The following is an 18882-nucleotide window of genomic DNA, read 5'->3' as shown; positions in this document are numbered from 1 at the left end:
ACTGCCCAACCAGCTCCCAGTCAGGCCTCCTAAGCCTCATGGCGGTCAACAGATGTGACTCAAGCAACACACGCCAGATGACGAATCGGGACGCAGCATTGACGTACCTATGATGGAAAGATAGAATTGAACATCAAGAAAGCATGTTGTTTGTTGGTCCTTGAACATTGATTCCATCCATCCGGATATCTACAGTGTGCGCTTATATACATATGCTGTCTACCTAGGTATACAAACTCCATCGCTTCGCTGTCCAGCCACTTCTCCTAGATCCTGAGGCAGAAAATAAGTGTAAACGGAACAAACAATCAATCACTCCGAGTCAATGACCACCACCTCGGCCTCATCCTCTCCCACGCTTTCAACCTTGAGCATGTCGTTAGCGTTGACATGACTCACATATGCGCCGTCACCCTCCTCTAAGACGGCATCTTCTCGTCCGTCCAACCGAATCTTGGCCTTTCCACCCTTGGTTTCCGGTAGGTGGATGTACACCTTCCGATCTGACCTGGATGTCACAGCATCGCCGGCGCCCACCTGGTATTGAAATGCACTACCCGGAGGAATGATGCCTGCACTAAATACAACATCTGCATGAATTGGGATGGTTCCATCCTTGGCTGGTACAGCAGCCTTCTCATCCTCCAAGGTAGCTTTGGGACCTGCCTTTAATGGTGTAATGATGTTGACAAAGTCTTTGCGCTTGTCTTGATCGGGAAATGTGCTGGTGTGGTAAATGGGGGGCAAGTTCCTCTTCCAGGGAAGGACCCAAATCTGAAGAAAATGAACCCAGTCCCTCTCGTGTTCGTTGTACTCGCTGTGAGAGATTCCTTTTCCGCCCGTTGTGAATTGGACGTCGTTGCGGTGTAGCCGGTAAAATTTGTTCTTGTCCTCGCTTTCTGCCCCCTTCTTTTGCATGGAGTCGCGGTGAGTTAGTTCGCCCGACAGGATGTAAGAAAAGATTTCGGCATTGTTGTGGAAGTGGGTTGGGAACCCTTCGCCTGGCATGACGCGATCTTCGTTTAATACTCGGAGGGATCCAAATTGTGAGTATTCCGGATCATACCAGCCACCGAAGGAGAAGGTGTGTTTGGTGTCGAGCCAGCCATGATTAGCTGCTCCCCTGGTCTTGGAGGGACGAGGAACAATTTTTGCGTGGGACAGATTGGACATTGTCATTTGGAGAACTTTGGAGGCTTTCATATGAGAGCGGGAGGTATTGCTGCTGCTGAGGAAGTGAATAGCTGCTAAGGCTGCAAGTAGAGCTGTTACTGTTGTCAAGAGTGTTGTGGATTTTGGATGGAGCAAGTTTGAGAACACGGAGAAAGAAGCAGAGATATATACTTGGACCTTAAGGAGCGCTAGAGCACGACAGAGGACTCCAGAAGCACCTCGAGCGACATTATACGAGGTTGGTCAGGAATTGATGAGCACCTCGAGTGTGGTCAGGATTCCGTGTGTAGCATTATCCAATCCTTGGGTAAGCATTTCAGAAAGAGTTCGAGACTGCGGAACGAAAACAAAGCAGGGCGCAGGCTGACTAACAAGTTATTCGTGACATCAGCCCCTCTTCCTCCAATCTGAACTTAGCTGCGTCTTTCCTTTGCGTGCGACTAGTACTCCGTATAGGTTACCTACCTACTAGGGGCCTACTACTCACTCTCGTGTCTGTCATCACAGTGCATGCTTCAAACCGACTGGCCTATCCCCGATGCCCTCCTCCTGCTCGCGTTGGTAGTGTTGATGAAGAGACACAACATCGACGACCCAATTGTCAAGGCCGAGAATCAATCGTGGGAATTATCAAGGCCAGCGTCCCTTAACCGATCCGTCTCTCCACCACCCACCAATCGGTGTCGTAGAGAAGATAGAAACACCAGACGACTATCTAATTCTGGCTGTACGCCTATCTCTGCTGCTACCAAGAAATCAGCAACTGCAGCAGTCGAAGCAGGCGAAATCCAGATCGACGACCATGTCTCTTTCTTCTCGTCCAAACTTCTTGCGGCGAGGCGCCCCGAAGTCCATGGCCAGGCTCGCCTTCCCCATGACCAGTGGCTTGAGCTGTATCGAAGGAACTTGAATGACAGAGGCCATCACTTCGTAATACACCAACATGACCATCCCGTTGCAGGGACCCACTACGATCTTCGGCTACAATGCAATGCCACAAGCTCAATCAGTTTCGCTATTATGTACGGTCTGCCTGGAGACCCCAACAGTAAGAGACTAAACCGGAACGCCACTGAGACACGGGTTCACAACCTGTGGAACCATTTGATTGAAACAGCGTCTCACGAGACCGGGACCATGCTCATCTGGGACACAGGTGAATACACCGTCTTGCCATACAAGACAACCGCCAGGGCCAACAACGACACCGACACATCGGAGGATTCAGACTCGGACGTCGTCGACCTGTCTAGGGTGGGCGAAGAGTCCCAACCCTTGAAACTCCATCGCGCTTTTCAAACCCGCAAGATCAAACTGCGCCTCCACGGCACACGTCTACCAAAGAACTATACCATCAGTCTCCGCCTGCATTCTGAAAACGACAGAGTAAATCAACCCGAACCGCCCGCTTTCAAGCGTCGGCGGACGAATTTATCTTCGTTCGCACCCCGACGACGACGTGCTCGAGCTCAAGTTGAAACGTCCGACTCAAGCCGGCCGTCATCCCCAGACCATCCAAATCTTGATTCCGGGGATGATGAGACGAGGCATACCAAACGACCTCCGCGCACCAACAGCACTGTCCCGTCGCTACATCGCACGGCCTCCCCTCCCATACTCACTCGGGGAACGTCAAGCGGTGGAGCTCAAGCATCAAAGTTGACGAAGGCTTCTATTCAGATTGATGCCGAAACTCTCGGCCCCAACCGCGCTCTGAAGCATAACCACAACAGTAACAAGAGCGTTGTAAAGCCCAAAGCCGACTTCATCAACGAGGAGGCGCTCACCCACCTTAACAACGCCTACCCTGGCGCCGTGAACAGTATCAACAGCATCCACCAGCGCAGATGGTTCCTGTCCCTCGACCGAGCGGCCAACGGCTTTCGGCCCACCAATGAAACAGCCTATGGACGACGCATCTGGGAACGCGTACCGATTGGTATGGCTGGGAGAACAAAACTCTGGCCTGAAAGTACGAGCGGTTCGGCTTCAAATTCGAGGAAAGATGTTTCTGAGACAGAACTCGAAGCGCAGCCTCAGACAGGAGAAGCATTGGGCGGATTTGAGCTATTCCACGTTCTGGGCCGGGACTTTGAGACGAGTATTCTTACGGGGCGCACAGCAGCGGACGTGGCTAAGGACGAGGGGATGGTTGGGTATAGGCCTCGTGGAGGCTGGAGACCAGTCACCGAATGAATGAGGCAGATCCTAAAGATCGTAAACTTTGAAAGCCGGGCGTCTGCTCTTACTCTCGCGTCGCCTTTCTGATATTGTGAACATATAGGCAGGACTCGCTTCAACCTGGCAGTCTTACACGCAGCTCGGCTAGTCTGAAAAGTCTCAAGACACATCAAAGCCCATCGACGCTAGTAATTCATCCTGTTTTAACCTGCTGCTGATACTTGCTTTTCCGAACAGCCTCAGGAATTCATCTGGAGGTCTGACATCCTGAACCGGGCCAGAATCGAGCCTGCTGGCTGATTTCCTTCCCGCCATCGAAAGCACTATGTCCATCGCTCAATCCGGGAATCGCTAGCAGCAGGAACGCCGAGTTAAACCTCCAAAAAGGCACAATGCGCACATGAACATTCTTTTCGTTTACACACCCTGCGGTCTGAACGGCTCATAAGCACTACCTTGTGGATGAGGGGGAGCGTAACCACCGCCATGCCGCCCAGGACCGAGATGGGTCAACGGAACGGCTTGGTTATCGCTGGGACCGAGATACGGACTCCCGACTCTCTCGTACGTATACGGGGTCTTTTCGGCACGAGTACGCCTGGCCTCTTTGCTGCCAGGGTTGTAGGGGCTTCGGCCACTACAGCAGCAGACGGACAAAAGCCAGAAGAAGCCCGCGGCCACGGCGAAGGCGGCCCCAATCCAAGTGACTGCCAGGGATTTGGTGCCTATAGTAGATTTGACGCCGTAGTCCTTCTTCAGCGTATGGTTGAGCGCTGTTTTAAGCACGATGTAGACTGCGGTGGCCGTGGTGGAGCCGCCTATGACGAAGAGAGCCATGGCAGCGGCAAAGAAAGCAGTGAAGAAGGATCCCCAGCGTGAGAACACGGCAGAGAGGCCCACGACGATAGTAACGCAGGACGCGGCCAGGGCGCCGGCATATAGAATGAAGACGGCCTTGCTGGCGGCATGATAGGTGTCCAGACCGTCGCGGAAGGACTTGGGGAGGTAGTCGTCGACTGCGACCCCGGTGCTGTTCAAGCCCCAGATCTCAATGGGGTTGAACCAGAAGTATGCCTTTGGGTCGGTGCAATTCGCATAAACGTCATTGCCATTCCAGCTGCAGTAACTTCGCAAGTATATTGTGTAGTAATCTTTCATGCCCAGGGATTGTTTGGCCGCCTGGAGGGCACCCCCAAGAATTGTGGTGTTAGCTCCATCTATATCGCTGAGGAGGTTGGCTGAGGAGCCCAGGGTGAGGTTTGTCAAGTCGATCTGCGCACAGAGTCTTGTTAGCGCATCTGGATGAAGAGAAGGAGGAATGGTTGTATTGTACCTTTAGGAAATATAGATCATTGAGTCCTTTATCGCCGCTAGACGCCCCGGCCACGAAGAGAAGGACCACACATACTAGGACGCCGATCGAGAGGAGGAAAGGTGCTGCTATACAGCATATTCGCCCGGCATTGACCATATTGGTATAACTGTAGAGGGGGGAGAACGAGTTGGTGTTGTGGTTCGATCCCGCCGAGTCTCAGCGGTGCTTGTCGATCGGATAGGGGACCCTTTTGACAGCGAGTGCGGGGATCAATCGCGAGCCGATGACGTTGAGAAGGATAACCACGGTACGAGTAGTAGATGAGAAAGAGACCGTGAAGCCGAGTCGAACAGTATTACCAAGAAGACACTGGCAATAACATGGCGGAAGGGGACAGAATATGTTCAATTTGATTCTCGTGAGAGTGAGCTGGACAGGCCAGGGTTGTCAGTCAGCACTTGGGGGCAGCTTTTAGCTGCGGCGCGCAGGGTCTAGTGGGTTAGAGATGGTGGTGGAGCTGATCTGCTTTGCCCAAGATGGTCTGGGGCTGGGGCGGGTTGCTGGATTCAGAGAAAAGAGCGAGGGTAGAGAGGTAAGCCGTAAGCAAGAAGCTGCTGGGAGTGCGGCTGCTTTATTACTATATGGGTTGAGAAGTCAGCCCAGCATCAGCATCGAGGGAGTTGTGGTCAGGAGCGGTGGCGCAGGGCTCAGGCTGTGTATACGAATACTATTACCTATCTCCATCCGCAAGAGGCTCAGCCCTCACATATTCGCAGTCTACCGGCCTGCGGCACACCGCTAGCTATAGCAGCGATCGGGGCTTGGGGGCCTGATCAATGGGGTCGGTTCACTGGTGGACCTGATGGTAAGGACTGGCGTGGCCGCGTTACTTAGGTGCGTAGTAGAGTACAGTAGAAATCGAAATCGTGAATGCGCTGTTCAGGCCCCAAACATAGCCTCATCCCGGTGATCGATCCATTCTGGTTGACGATGGACCAAGGTACGGATAGATATGTTTTTGACACGACAGTCTCGACAGGCAAGGGCAGGAGAGCAAGGATCAATCGCTATTATTTGATCTCTTCACACAGAAGCTGATAATGATATTCGTTTTTACAACCAAGTATCCGCATAGTACTCCGAAGATGCTGGTGGGCAAGATTTCCGTGTAGTAATCCGCAGTCCGCAGTGCCTCTCTGATGCTCGACGATGGCTATGTCTATTAATAGACTCTGTCCTAGAGCACATAGCGCCGCTTCAAGACACATTGTATACGTGAAGCGATGGGCTTGCTTAGGTAGTACCGTGCGAGGAGACTGGTAGACGGTCATCCGCTTTCAATATTCAATGTACCGAGTACACGTCAACACATACGTATTGTCATAAGAGCTTACGAAGGCCGAGACGTAGCCATTGCGCCATCAACTCTGCTTCCGTTTGTCTAATTATGGCCTGTTGACCTTTGTCCGTCTCTAAGGAAACAACTCTTTTCTTTCCACAATGTTCTCTTACAGTATTATTCTTGCTCTTGTTCTTGACCGGTCAACAAAGTCGACGAGGTGCATTACGTGAACTCGATACGCAAAATACGGCGCACGGCCGAAGCCACAACAACAAAAAAGCTGCCCTTGATCCCGTTCTTAAGAAATTCTCAATCACTCCGCGTCTGGGCACCCCGATCGATGCAATTCGTGCCGTTTCGACCGTTGATCAGACTCCATGCATAAGAGTACATTCCCGTTAAGCGCCATCCAATGTCCGTTGGGGGTATTTGTCTGGATAGCAACGTCCAGGAGCACCGCTCACATCTCGACAACTCCCGTTCTACTGTCTTCTGATCGCTCGTCTAAGCTGGCACCGCATGTTGTCCTGTATCGCACCATTAGCCTTTTCCCTTCAAGAACTGACGACCACCCCGGGGTATCACAGGTCCGTTCTGTGGGACTCACCGTTTGTTTCAGCAGGAACGTCATCCTCTTCTTCTTCCTCCTCTTCATCCTCTTGTTCATATTCGCCATGTTGGTCCGCAGGGACCCAACTGTCTCGGTCGCTCTTCAGCGGCTGGTCTTGGCCACTCAGGTCGACGCCCTCTCGCTTGGCAGCGTTGGCCTTTCGTCTCTGGCTCAGGGTGCGCGCGCGGGTGGACAGGCTAGAATGGACTTGCGCCTTGGACGACACCCAATTGGTGAGGGCGTCTTCGCAGTCTTGGATAATGGCCTTGGAAGCTTCATATCCATCATAGGCTTGTCGGGTCTCGCCAGGAGTGACGGGGGTATCATCAACCAGTTCAAGCAGATGCTTGCCATATCCAGCAATGATGGCCACTTTCTCGCAGTGTTCGCGCACGGCGTCGAATTGGTAATTGAACGCAGCCTTGAGTTTCTCCCGAGTGATGTTGGATAACTGGGCCTCAGCCACTAGGGACTCGGCCTCGGCACGAACCAGTTCCTGCTCAAGGACCACAATCCGAGGGCTGTTAGGCTCCTTGTATTTGAGCTGGGCAATCTGATCGGTAATCTTCTGTTTGCGATCACGAGACGGCTGAACAGAGGCTTCGATGTTACGGATAGACTTGATCGTCACTCGATATTGGTCATATCGGTCGACAAATTGATCTTCCAATTCACCAATCTCGTAGATGAGTACTCCGAGTTTGTCAGTCACGTCGCTGACATCCTCGTCGCAGCTTTCACCCCACAGGGAGATTTGTTGCTATATCCAACAGTTAGCCAAGGTTGTGGGGTCAAAGTTGAGATGTCTGCCAGGACGAGACCACTTACGGCCACTTCCATTCTTTCTCGTGCCACTACCTCCATGCTGCGCATAACATTCTTCTCCATCTTCACTAGCTGTGAAAGCTTCTTTGAGAGCTCTGGCCCGAAGGCTCCGGCAGTCGACTTCCTCAACGCATGTCCTAGGCTCACGGTCAGCGCAGTTTGTGTAACAGGCAGCCGTCAATCCTACCGAAAGGAGATCGACCGAACAGACGGCCGCTCTTAGTGGACGAAGGTGGCGGAGGCGGATTTTCAATCTGAGAAGCTGTAGGGGCGCGCGACTGGCGCATCGAATATGTGCGATGCATCCTGAGAGGTGGTGGTGGTGGTGGTAAGCGGAGGGAGGTCAGAGGAGGGGCTTGTAATCAGGCGGATTGAAGTTGGCACAGCGCAAGGGTAGATGCGATACGACAGCGTGCGCAAAGTGATGGTGTTAACGAACGGTAGATGCGATGTTGGAGGATTGTAGAGGGACTTTCACAATTCTCAGAAGATGCAATCTTAGGGAAGTTTTGAAGAAGGTGTCCGGGTAGAGGTCAGGGGACTAAAGAATGGAATGAGATGAATGGTGACGGTGTTGCGATGACGTCCCGGATGGATGCGGTTCCAGAGGGTACAGAGTAGTATGATGATAACTAGCAGCTTACTACCACCACTACTACGCCCCTTGCCAGCGTCCGCATCCCAGCCTCCGATCTGTTTCTCTTCTCCCCCAGTCCACTCGCTGCTCCCTGCTCCCGGCTCGGAATCCACACAACTGTTGGGCCCATCATGCCATGTTCAATTGACCCAGCCGGCTGCAAGCCACTCTGGCAAAACTGTCAAAGACTACTAGTACCGCATCTATGACATCGGACCGGCCACTCCGCTCCACCTGCAAACCGTCGGCGTCTCTCGTCCTTCCATCCTTTCTCTCTCCAGTCCTCCGGAATCAAAGTTCCAAAGGCACACTCGGTATGGACACGGAAAAGTCCACGAGCAGCGCAGGTACATCGATCGACCTCGTTGAGATTTGGGATCTACAGACCACACATATCAGCTGCAGCTACAGGGGCTCTTTTTTGGCTCTAGAGGCACGACGGAGAGGCTTAGGCGCGAATGAGTGGTGGGCGGTTGGGGCCCAAGGCCCAAGGTCCAAGGTGCCGCAGTGGGCTGAACCTTTGATCGCGTCGCCAAAGCAACAAGCCGCTCACGTCATCGCTGTACATTTATTGCCACAAAAGAATGAAAGCAAGTGCCTGGCTACCACCACCGGGGAAAGATCCCAGCTCCATATTATCGGAACGAATCAATAGAGCAGCAATAATCCAAGTAGCTTTGTTTGACAAGGCCAGGTATGCACAGCCCCATGCTCCGCATCACAGAACCATATCTTCTCCCACAGCAGGGCAGGGTTCGGCATGTGATGATCAAGGGAGCTGCGCGAAATCTGCGCACCACCCTAACTTCTCTCGTCATTCGTCAAATGGCACCCCCAGTTCCCCTGGTTCCCCTGGCCAACTCCAAACTCCACCATGCAATGCACGTCAGAAAGAGATCGTGGAAGCTGAAGGCCATCACCGTTCGCGATCATGCGGAACCCGTACTAGGTGACATGGACAACCCCAGAGACTCTCTCAGTCTTCTGGTGCGCCATGCCTGTTGTTGGGCCTGCCCTCCGAGCCGCTTGTCGTGAGGCCCAATCTTGCGTCTCCGCCGGCTGTTCATTGTTGCGCTGGAACTCGTCCCGCTGTGACTTCGGCTCTGGTTTCTGCCAATGCGCTGCGCACTACGCCCGCGCGATCTACTTCCACCCATGCTTTTGCTCGTAGAAATATGGCGCCCCAAGCCTTCACCACCTGGCAGTGGACGACGATTGGATGAACGCCTTGTCTGCCTCGGCTGGGTCTCCACGGCCTCGAGATCTGATTCCTGGTCCGCGTCGTCCTCCATGTCGCCTTCATCATATGCGAGGCTGTTACTCTCATAATCTGGATCTTCACTATCATCAACCTCAGGCGCTGTCTGGATGTCGAGTGTGGAATTCTCGGATTCGTCGTCATTGTTGCTGAGAGCGTCGAACCGGTGACTGGCAAGGAGACTCTCCTCGAAAGCCCTCTTCCGCTTCGTGTGACGAGGCAAGGGAGACTGGCTGCTCTCCTCACGCATCTCGTTGACGTTCTCATCTGCCAGCTTGTTCGCCCCGGTGGTTCGCGCAATGCGTTCGGAGCCCGTTGGAATCAATCTCCGCCCAGAAGACGGTCGCTCGCCTGGTTCCCAAAAATTCTTCACCACCGATTCCGGGTAATTATAGTTATACAGCAGTTCCTCGCCTGCTTTGACAAAGCGCTTCGCGAACAGGCCAACTCGAACCACGCCGCTGCACAAGAGTTTCTTGGGCTCAACGTTGATGTTCTCCTCCAGTTGCGAGTTGTTCATGAATCTCATTTTGTTGCCGTTGTTGGACGCATCGATCTCCTGGCCCCTGTTGATGACAAATAGATATTCCTGATTCAAGACGTGGTACATGGCTCCTCGTCGATCTCCCTCCGAGATGCTGACAATCTCCCCGGTGTATTCACCGATGAATTCGCCACTGGCAATGTCCGCTCTGCTGTAGAGCCCATAGCCTTGCACCTGGCTGGGCGCTTTGGTGGTGGGTGCCGGAAGACCCAGCTGTATCCGATTGTTCCGGCATCGTCCTCGCCGAACGTCGTCTTTGTACTTGTTCGCTGAGTCCAGGACTTCAACAACACCACACTTGCCACACAAGGATGGATCGCATTCGCGGTTAAGCTTCCAACACTCGCACCGGGGGTCTTTGAAGCAGATCTTACTCCCTCGTGTGGTGCAACTACAACCGCGAAAGCGTCTCTTGCAAGATTTGTCACATCCACAAAATCTTTCACAGTGTACCTTACTCCGGGAGCAAGTGCAGGCCGGATTGCTGTGACAAGGGCCATCGTGCGAGCACGGCATAAAAGGCGGCCGCTGGTCCAACTCGGCACTCCTCGACACATCAATGATTGGCAGCGGTTTCTTCTTCTTGCGCGCGTGATGGAGGTGTCGCTCAGCCGTGCTACTGTCAGACGTCGCCCCAGAATCTGCGACAGAATGGGGTATATGGGCTATGCAGTAAATTGTGTAATGAAATACCATGAGGCAGCTCACATCTTTGATGATGCGAGATATGAGACATGGACCTCGTTTGTTGTTCAGATAGAACCGGATGAGCTTGTCGACCAACAATTTCTGTGACTGCGACATAAAAGGCTCAAACTTGACGTCTGATATCTGGATGTCGCGCCGGGTAGTAACGTCCCAGAAACAGGAGGAGCTACAGAATTCGTCGTCCGCCAAAACTTGTTTAGCCGGACTCACTTTTCGACTATGGCCTGTAATAGTCCCGTCGATTCGCCGACCGATCAATTGAGACAGCTTTTGAGATGGCTCGACACAAAAGACTCCGCACATATGCTTAGGACTATCATGTCGGTTACGAACTGGTAGTGACATGAACTTCCGGAGGTTGTGATTCTGTTCCTCGTCGTTGATATAAGCTTTGAGCTCTTCAGCATCTTTTGCACCGACGTCCTCGTTGTTTGGCTCCTCATAAGAACCATGGTCAGGGCAATGATGGCGGAAACAGAGCACGCAAAAGTTAGGAGCTCTCCTCGTCAGGGTCTGAGGATCCTCATATCGTGGTTGTAGAAGGCCACCGATGGCGACGTGCCACAAACTCACTCTAGTCCGCTGGTGAAAAGCATGAGCGACCAGTCCGGCAAGGGCGAGGCTCCGATTGCTGGGCTTGGGAAGACTGTTAAACGTTTCGCTGAAATGGGACCATCTGCTCTCGGGATCTGCAAGCTCACATGTCCTGCATCGTCTCATTTGTTCCTCTCTCCATGCTTTTGATGACTCCGCGGACCACGCGTATGTAAGCTCACGGTCCGGGTCGAAATGATCCTGCGTGAAGAAGTACAACACGTCACTTTTGCTGATCCCCAGGCATACAAAAAGTTCTTCTGCCCAGGGTTGCCAAAGCCAGACTAGTTCTTGACACTGTCGCTGAGATTTCAAGCCGGGATAGTTGTTGTTGAACCTTTGCTCAAGTTCAGCATACTTCTCAGTCGCATCTGGGTCCTGGATCTCGTCTTCGGCGTCATAAGGTCGATATTTAGCGGTGCGATAATTCGGTGCAAGAAAACTTCTTGAGACACGCCCGATGGACTTGTATTTTGGCAGCAAGGTCGCTCCAGTCCAGAAGGCGTGTTCAGGGGTCCGGATGACCGCCAACTTCTTGTTTTGTGATTTATCTTGCGGCCTGGGTTCTGCACCGAGGCCAGACCTCCGCTGCTCAGTGATAGCTCGGAAGGGGTCTCCGGCCGACGAGTCAAGTCTGGGTCTCGGGTAAGTCCTCATCTCGGCTGTCGCCCGTCTGAGGTTGGCTTGAACAGACATCTCTTGCCATGCTTGCAGCTGCTTATGTACTTCTTCCATCAGGGATTCCATTTCTTGGACATTTGCTTCGATTCTCCGTTGAAAACGTGGGATACTGAGTAATGCAGATGCTTCATCTTCGTCATCGGCATGATGCTCATGCTCGCTAGCATGTGTTTCACTGTCGGAGGTGTTCTGCTGGATCAGGACATCATCAACTCGCCGGGAAGACTCGCCCGTAACCCCATGACTATTTTCAAGACGCGAAACAACCCTAGCCGCTGGTCGTCCGCCAGAGCCTGGAGGGCTTGATGCCACTCCATTGCGGTCTAGAAAGCCGTTTGGCTTGTTGACACTTGTGATCGATTCATGCTCTGAGCTTGCGATATCTACAATGGAGCCTTTGTTTGGCCTTTTATCTGATCGCAGCTTTAACTTTACCACCATAGACCGCCGCTCTGTGGTTTGTGCATCCCCTCCTCCGGGCCGGGCAGGCTGCACGGGTCGAGTCGGTTGCGTTGGTTGCGTTGGTTGGACGGGTTGGACGGGTGAAATAGGTTCAGCAGGCTGGGCAGGCTGCACGGCTTGAGCAGGTTCTGTTGGTTGAACAGGCTGAACAGGCTGCACAGGTTGAGCAGATCCTGCTGGTTGGACAGGCTGAACAGGCTGAACAGGCTGCACGGGTTGAGCAGACTCCCATGGTTGGACAAGCTGGGCAGGCTGCACGGATGAAGCAGGCCGTATGAGTTGACTAGGCCACACGGATTGAGCAGATTCTGTTGGTTGGACAGGCTGGACAGGCTGCATGGGTAGAGCAGGCCGTATGAGTTGAGCACGCCGCACGGGTTGGGCAGATTCTGCTGATGGGACAGACTGGACAGGCTGCATGGGTGGAGCAGGCCGTATGAGTTGAGCAGTCCGCACGGGTTGAGCAGATTCTGTTGGTTGGACAGGCTGGACAGGCTGGACAGGCTGGAAAGGTCGGACAGGTGAGACACGCTCAAGGGGTCTGAAGACCTTAATTGGCATTGGGGACCGCAGAGGCTGTTGTGGGTTGGCTGGAGCCCGTGGAGATGAAGATGTCGATATTGGATATGAGCATCCACGGTCCCCTCGCTGTCTGCATTGTCCACAGGGCAGGGCACCATCGCACAATAGATTGACACGACGGCAAGCAGCACAAACTCGAGACTTGACACCTCCTGTGGTACTGAAGGTCTGTGGTGGTTGAGGAGGGTCGAGGTGTCCCGCCTCGTTGTGCACTCCTGCAATAGGTCCAGGCTTGGGGCTAGTCAGGGGCGAGAGTATGGGCGGCTCTGTGAGCGATGGAAGAACAATTCTTGGTCGGCTTTGCGGCGGTGATTGGTGATTGTTTGTCATTGCGCCTTGAGACTTCCGGCGTAAAGGAGAGTCATCATCACTCCGCGTCGGAGGTTGATGCCTGGTCGTAGCCGTCGGATGTTGTGTGCGAACGGAATATGTAATGCCAGCAGTCCCAGACCGTACGGACTCTCTTTGTGAGCTGTATGCCCCGTCAAGGGGAAACAGCTGCGAGAAGTGTGGTCTAAATGACGGCTGCGGAGGTGGAGTGGTAGGGGTCCCTCTTCTCGAACTGGATGGTGTTGAGTCTTGTGTTAGATCAATAGATGAGGGCAATGGTCCCAACTCCCTGCGCCTCACAGGAGTTTCGTCCTCGGAATCACTCAGGACAATGACTTCGCGCGGAGTTGAGGTAGCAGGATGCAAAGAGCGACGTAATTGTGCATATGAGTGTCGCCCCATTCCAGACAGGCGAGGATGCTGATGCTGATTTTCATGTGAGGGAGGGGGCGGTTGTCCATATGCGCTGGGGTTGAGAGTGAAGTATCGATTGGGACCTGGACCGCTCATCTTGGGTCATTATTGTAGAGTAGCCTTGTGGTACGAGCACGAGCACTCGACGCGTGACGCGGCTTCGGGCCGTTGTTTGACTCCGTCTAGGGACTGGGTCAACATGAAATGAACAGACCGAGGCAATCCGCGACTGCGACTGCGAGCCGCGAGAGTTGGTCGCTGCAGAGAGCCGACTTGGAATGCAGACGCAGTGGAAGGTGGCAGTGAACAGGCGGAAAGGGAGGCTTCCCGAAGGTGAAGTGGCTGCTTCCGCTCTACAAAGGCTTGGCACCCGCCGCCATTAAGGTCAGGAAGCAGGCTGACGTGTCTGACAAGAATATATAATCCGTCTGACAAAAGGGAGATGCTGCTGTGACCAGCAAAAGAGACCGCTCCATTAGCATAAACGTACTTTATATAGTTTATAATGACGACATGCCAGACCTACAAATCTGGCGTCAGACCTTCAATCCGTGCAATGTCAAGGTCTGTATTGCATGTACTTCAAGTACTCCCAGTCTGGGAAGGGAGATTTTCTTCCCTTGACACATCGCCGTTCTCGCTCATGATCTCACTTCATTGAACCCCTGGACTTATGGTCGGCCCTCTAGCGACATGTGTCGTCAATGTAGGTGCAACCCTCACGCATTGGATCGTGGACCTGCTGAACTCTTCTTTCTCAGTCTGAAGGCACTTGTCTGCCCGTTACTGCGCTCCGATCCGTTCAAATCTACGGAGGACTGCTAGTATTAGCAGGGCAGGGTCCCCACTTACATGTCTATAACCAACATGGACACCGACTTCTGGCTACACGGGTCTTCGAGGCTCAGCCCGTTCATGGCATTCAGGTCGCCACGGACCCCGACCCCCAACAGCGAACGCAATGTATCAGCCTCGTTCTCTGGGGCGGACCGTTGTTGAAGTCTGGCAGATTGACTATCGTGGCTGATGGCGACAATGCCGGAGAGGTCAAACTGGATTTCTGCGTGCTGGGCGCATTCACTTTACCAGACTGGATTCTGGACGTCGCACTGCTCAGCTCGAGCATCTTCCTGTTGACCGCGCATGACGTGCTTCTCGAAGTAACTGCTCCAGGAGAATCTCACTCGGACAAACAATGCCCAAATTTAGTGGCCGTCATAAAGGGGCCGGAATCCTTCCTATATTCGGGAGACTTATGCGTTGCTAGCTCAGACCTCATCATAGTAGCCTCCGGTACCGTCTTCGGGGAGATCTTGGTTTGGATTTGCTTTAAGGGAAGCAAAGACAATGAATGGTCAACCTTGACGAAACACATATTCCATGGACACAGAGGCTCCATATTCGGCGTGGCTATCTCTGAGCCTGTCGACCTAGCCGGACGCAATGGACGTCTGCTGGCGAGCTGCAGCGATGACCGCACAATCAGGCTCTGGGACATCAGTGACTGTGACGAGCCAGCCCATGCCACATCTTCCAACATCCCTTTGACGGAAACGGGCTTTGGAAATGCCGCACAGGCGGGAGAGCCTCAGTTAGCATCTGTCTGGGCCCATCAATCACGCATATGGGGCGTTGAATTCATCTCGCACCGAGCGACTAGAGGTGGATCTCGGGTGCTCCTAGCTTCAAGGGGCGAGGATGCTACATTGCAACTCTGGTCTTACGAATCTCCTCCGGGTTTCGTTACCGATACAGAGATGGCTGGCCTCCTCAAGCCGATATACCAGGATCGACATCATAGCGGCAAAAATATATGGTCCATGTCGCAGCTCGGACTCGGAGAATACTTGACAGTCTGCACCGGCGGCGCTGACGGGCAGGTTATATTGAGACGTCTAGAGACCGGTGGGCTCTGCACCACCACCTCCTCCCTCACAGTTTCAAAATCTTTCAATGAGATCACTGGATCTTCTCAAGCATTGAAGCATTACCTCATATTGAATCAGAATGAATGCCTCGCAACAACTGAGTCTGGTGAGCTATATCGCTTGAGGACCACTACGGGGCCGGTTGAGGTCGACCAAGTCCACAAGAGTCCCGGAAGAGGTGCCCCTGTGGCTTGCTATGCTGACGAGCAGGGAGTCACCTTCCTAGCACAACAGAGGGGGGGACTTTCGGCCTTACTCGCGGACTGGAGCACTCCCATATCCATCCCACTTTCTGTGGAAATCGGCATATCCTGGATGCAGGTTGCGTCTCAGGGCGTTGCCGGTCTATCATCCACTACTATCTGTTTGGTGGCGGTGCTCACAGACAAACGAGCAATCGTCCTTTGGCTAACACTAGACAATCTGGTGTTTAGTGTCAAGGAGACCATCATCTTACTGCCCAGTACTTTCGCGGTCACAGCCTGTCGTTATGATCCCGCCAGAGAAGTCCTCTATCTGGGATCCCGCGCTGGTGCACTGGCGGTCTATAGATCGGTGGCCCCTACAACGGAAACTTCTGGAGAGCCATTCTGCCTTCGCCATCTTCACGGTTCTGACAGCGTGACCTCAATAACCATTCTGAACTGGGATTTGAGGCTTCAAGATGATCTCGACAAGACCCGGACAGTACACGTCCTGACCACAGGGCGTGATGGGACATATGCTATACATCGTCTTACTATGCCAGAGCCTTCTCTAAAAACGGAGCTCGGATTATGCACCGTCCACCTATCTTCACCACCATTCGGTCCCAACATTGAAGGTGCATATTTCAGTTCTCAGGGATCATCTCTTTTGCTGGACTCCCCGGACCTGATACTCTACGGCTTTCGCTCGACCTCTTTCGTCGTCTGGAACGAGACACAGCAATCTCTGTTGCTGTCCATTGAGTGTGGTGGCGCCCATCGTTCTTGGTCGTATAAGGAGTCCATCATTCCCACCAATGAGGCCCTGGATTCGGGAAAAGCTAACGTCGGAGCAAGGACTTTCGTTTGGACTAAAGCCGGCAGAGTAAACTGGCACCTCGCTCAGGGTCCTACCCACACCGCGATCCAGAACGGCGGGCACGGGCGCGAGATCAAAGCAGTAGCACGATATCCAAAGTGCATCTACAACGAGACTCTCATCGCCACAGGAGCCGAAGACACAACCATCCAACTGTTCGCGCTTGGGCCCTCCGTTAAATCAAGAGGCAAACCTAGAGATCCCGGAACCGATGGCCACAAAGTCAACACCACCTTTCACAGGGTTGCGACACTCAAGCGGCATACCACCGGCCTGCAACACCTCCTATTCTCCTCTTCGGGTGAGTTTCTCTTCAGCAGTGCCGGAAGCGAAGAATTCTACGCATGGAAACTCAGCTCTGGCGTGCCCGGCGTTGGTATCGGGACCGTGTTGTGGGATATGATGCCCACACGGGAGGAAGATTCGGATGCTAGGATCATGAGCTTTGATCTGATCCAAAGTCTGTCCACGGTCCGCACAAATGGATCACACCAAGCCGATACTAGCGGTGAGAGAATCATAGAAGATACTCTCAGTGAATCGTACACCTTGGCCCTCGCCTACTCCAATGGCAAAGCGAAGATTGTACGATACACACCTTCGTCGGCACGGGATCAAGGAACATACGAAGCGCTGCGCGAGATCGTCTATGGCTCCTTCTGTGTGATGCAAGCATTCTTCCTGCGCCCGACCTTTCTGCCCGTGAAAAGTGCCGATACTCAAGTATATGTCTTGTCTGCTGGCACGAACGGGTACCTGAACCTCAACTCTACGGCAGCAGTCCTTGGTACGGACAGGCCAAGGGGAGATAGGACCGCGCCCTTAGCAATACAAGTGAACCGAACGCATCAGAGCAGCATCCTCGCGATGGACGTGATGCGTCTGGGCCCGGAAACATACCTTGTCGCGACTGGAGGCGACGACAATGGCTTTGGTCTCACACTCGTCTCATCAGCCTCAGCCTCATCCTCCAGCTCCATTCCTTCTTCTGTTCCCACCAGCAAGTCAACGGCACCATCTTCCTCTCAACAAGACAACTTCCACAACCCCAGTGAGTACCGGGGTGCAACGCCTATCTCTAACCAATTGCCCCTTGACAACCCCTCCCCGCATCGCTTCCGGACCATCCTCATCCCACAAGCCCACGCCGCTGCCGTGACGGCCCTGAAGATCACAGACCTGACAAGAACACCGACGAGGCTGTCGCTCGCTGTAATCACAGCAGGGAACGACCAGCGCGTGAAAGTATGGATGGTCCATATCGACCTTGATTCAAATGACTTTTTGGCTGCCGCGCCGGTCCCACGCACTGCAACTGGCACCCCTAACAACGGGATCAGCGACACGAATGATGACGACCCAGTCCTAAAGGCTATACAGGTCCAGCGAGCCGCGAGTGAGTGGACGGGTGTTGCGGATGTAAGTGGACTCGAGATCATCGAGAACGAGGACTACACTACTCCTAGCCCTGCTTCTGGTCCTACTCCCATCTCGGAGTCGGAGATCGGTCTGCATGACGCAGATGGAGGGAGTCCCGAATCTTGCCCCCTCCCAGGAACAGGAACAGGAACAGGTCTCTACGACTCCAAAGACGCTGCTGATTCTCCTGCCTTGGCCAGAGTGGCTCGTTCAGAAGGACGCACTGACGATCACACATGTACCAAACAAAGCTACAAGGTCTTGGTCGTGGGCGTCGGCATGGAACTACTAAGCATAGAGTGCATCTAGACCTAGACACGTTGATTAGGCCAATCACTAACGGGACTGCAATTAAACCCTACCCTCCCTAGCCTCGAGGCAAGGTCCTCGACCGGGGATTAACAGAGAAGAAGAGATATATATAATAGGAAGAGTACATCTAGACCTAGACACTTTGAATAGTAGGCCAATCTCACTAACGGAACGGGACTGCAATTAAACCTAGGCGCGAGGCAAAGAACTTCTGCATCTCCTACTCCTACTCCACCTCAAATAGTATGTAAAATGAAACTGTTACAGTCCTCGACCGGGACTCAACAGGGAAGAAGAGATGTTGCTACGTACGTAATAGGAATAGGAAAGAGTACTTTTTTTGTTTTTGGTCACTCACAAAACGTCTTGTTTGTATATACCTATACAGTAAGTAGGTTGGCTCAGCCGCCTACTTCTACTTGAAAGAAACCAAAGCGCATAGGGGTGGGGGGACCGGCAGTTGTTTTCCTAGAAGAAAAGCGAAGGAGAAGAAAAAGGCCGG

General features: G+C 53.2%; 6 protein-coding genes across 6 annotated transcripts; 2 read left to right on the top strand and 4 right to left on the bottom strand.

Annotated features, from left to right (window-relative positions):
- Positions 1-312: 312 nt before the first annotated feature.
- A1O3_07613 (uncharacterized protein) lies at positions 313-1173 on the bottom strand (the record flags this gene model as incomplete). Its single annotated transcript, XM_007737721.1, has 1 exon — positions 313-1173. One exon carries the CDS (start codon positions 1171-1173, stop codon positions 313-315), a length of 861 nt encoding a protein of 286 aa, XP_007735911.1.
- A 570-nt stretch (positions 1174-1743) lies between these two features.
- Positions 1744-3369, top strand: A1O3_07612 (uncharacterized protein; the record flags this gene model as incomplete). The annotated part of the gene is made up of 1 exon (XM_007737720.1): positions 1744-3369. The coding sequence occupies one exon, from the start codon at positions 1744-1746 to the stop codon at positions 3367-3369; it is 1626 nt and encodes a 541-aa protein (XP_007735910.1).
- A 402-nt stretch (positions 3370-3771) lies between these two features.
- On the bottom strand, positions 3772-4825 carry A1O3_07611 (uncharacterized protein; the record flags this gene model as incomplete). The annotated part of the gene is made up of 2 exons (XM_007737719.1): positions 3772-4626; positions 4688-4825. 2 exons carry the CDS (start codon positions 4823-4825, stop codon positions 3772-3774), a joined length of 993 nt encoding a protein of 330 aa, XP_007735909.1.
- A 1767-nt stretch (positions 4826-6592) lies between these two features.
- On the bottom strand, positions 6593-7751 carry A1O3_07610 (uncharacterized protein; the record flags this gene model as incomplete). The annotated part of the gene is made up of 3 exons (XM_007737718.1): positions 6593-7381; positions 7450-7583; positions 7634-7751. The coding sequence occupies 3 exons, from the start codon at positions 7749-7751 to the stop codon at positions 6593-6595; spliced, it is 1041 nt and encodes a 346-aa protein (XP_007735908.1).
- Positions 7752-9012: 1261 nt separating this feature from the next.
- A1O3_07609 (uncharacterized protein) lies at positions 9013-12309 on the bottom strand (the record flags this gene model as incomplete). Its single annotated transcript, XM_007737717.1, has 3 exons — positions 9013-10218; positions 10260-10526; positions 10594-12309. The coding sequence occupies 3 exons, from the start codon at positions 12307-12309 to the stop codon at positions 9013-9015; spliced, it is 3189 nt and encodes a 1062-aa protein (XP_007735907.1).
- A 2020-nt stretch (positions 12310-14329) lies between these two features.
- On the top strand, positions 14330-18377 carry A1O3_07608 (uncharacterized protein; the record flags this gene model as incomplete). Its single annotated transcript, XM_007737716.1, has 2 exons — positions 14330-14362; positions 14418-18377. The coding sequence occupies 2 exons, from the start codon at positions 14330-14332 to the stop codon at positions 18375-18377; spliced, it is 3993 nt and encodes a 1330-aa protein (XP_007735906.1).
- Positions 18378-18882: the final 505 nt, after the last annotated feature.

Source organism: Capronia epimyces, assembly GCF_000585565.1.
Source record: "Capronia epimyces CBS 606.96 chromosome Unknown aczIQ-supercont1.6, whole genome shotgun sequence".
NCBI lineage: Eukaryota > Fungi > Ascomycota > Eurotiomycetes > Chaetothyriales > Herpotrichiellaceae > Capronia > Capronia epimyces.
The sequence above is the reverse complement of the archived record's forward strand: the minus strand, read 5'-3'. Positions and strand labels throughout refer to the sequence as shown.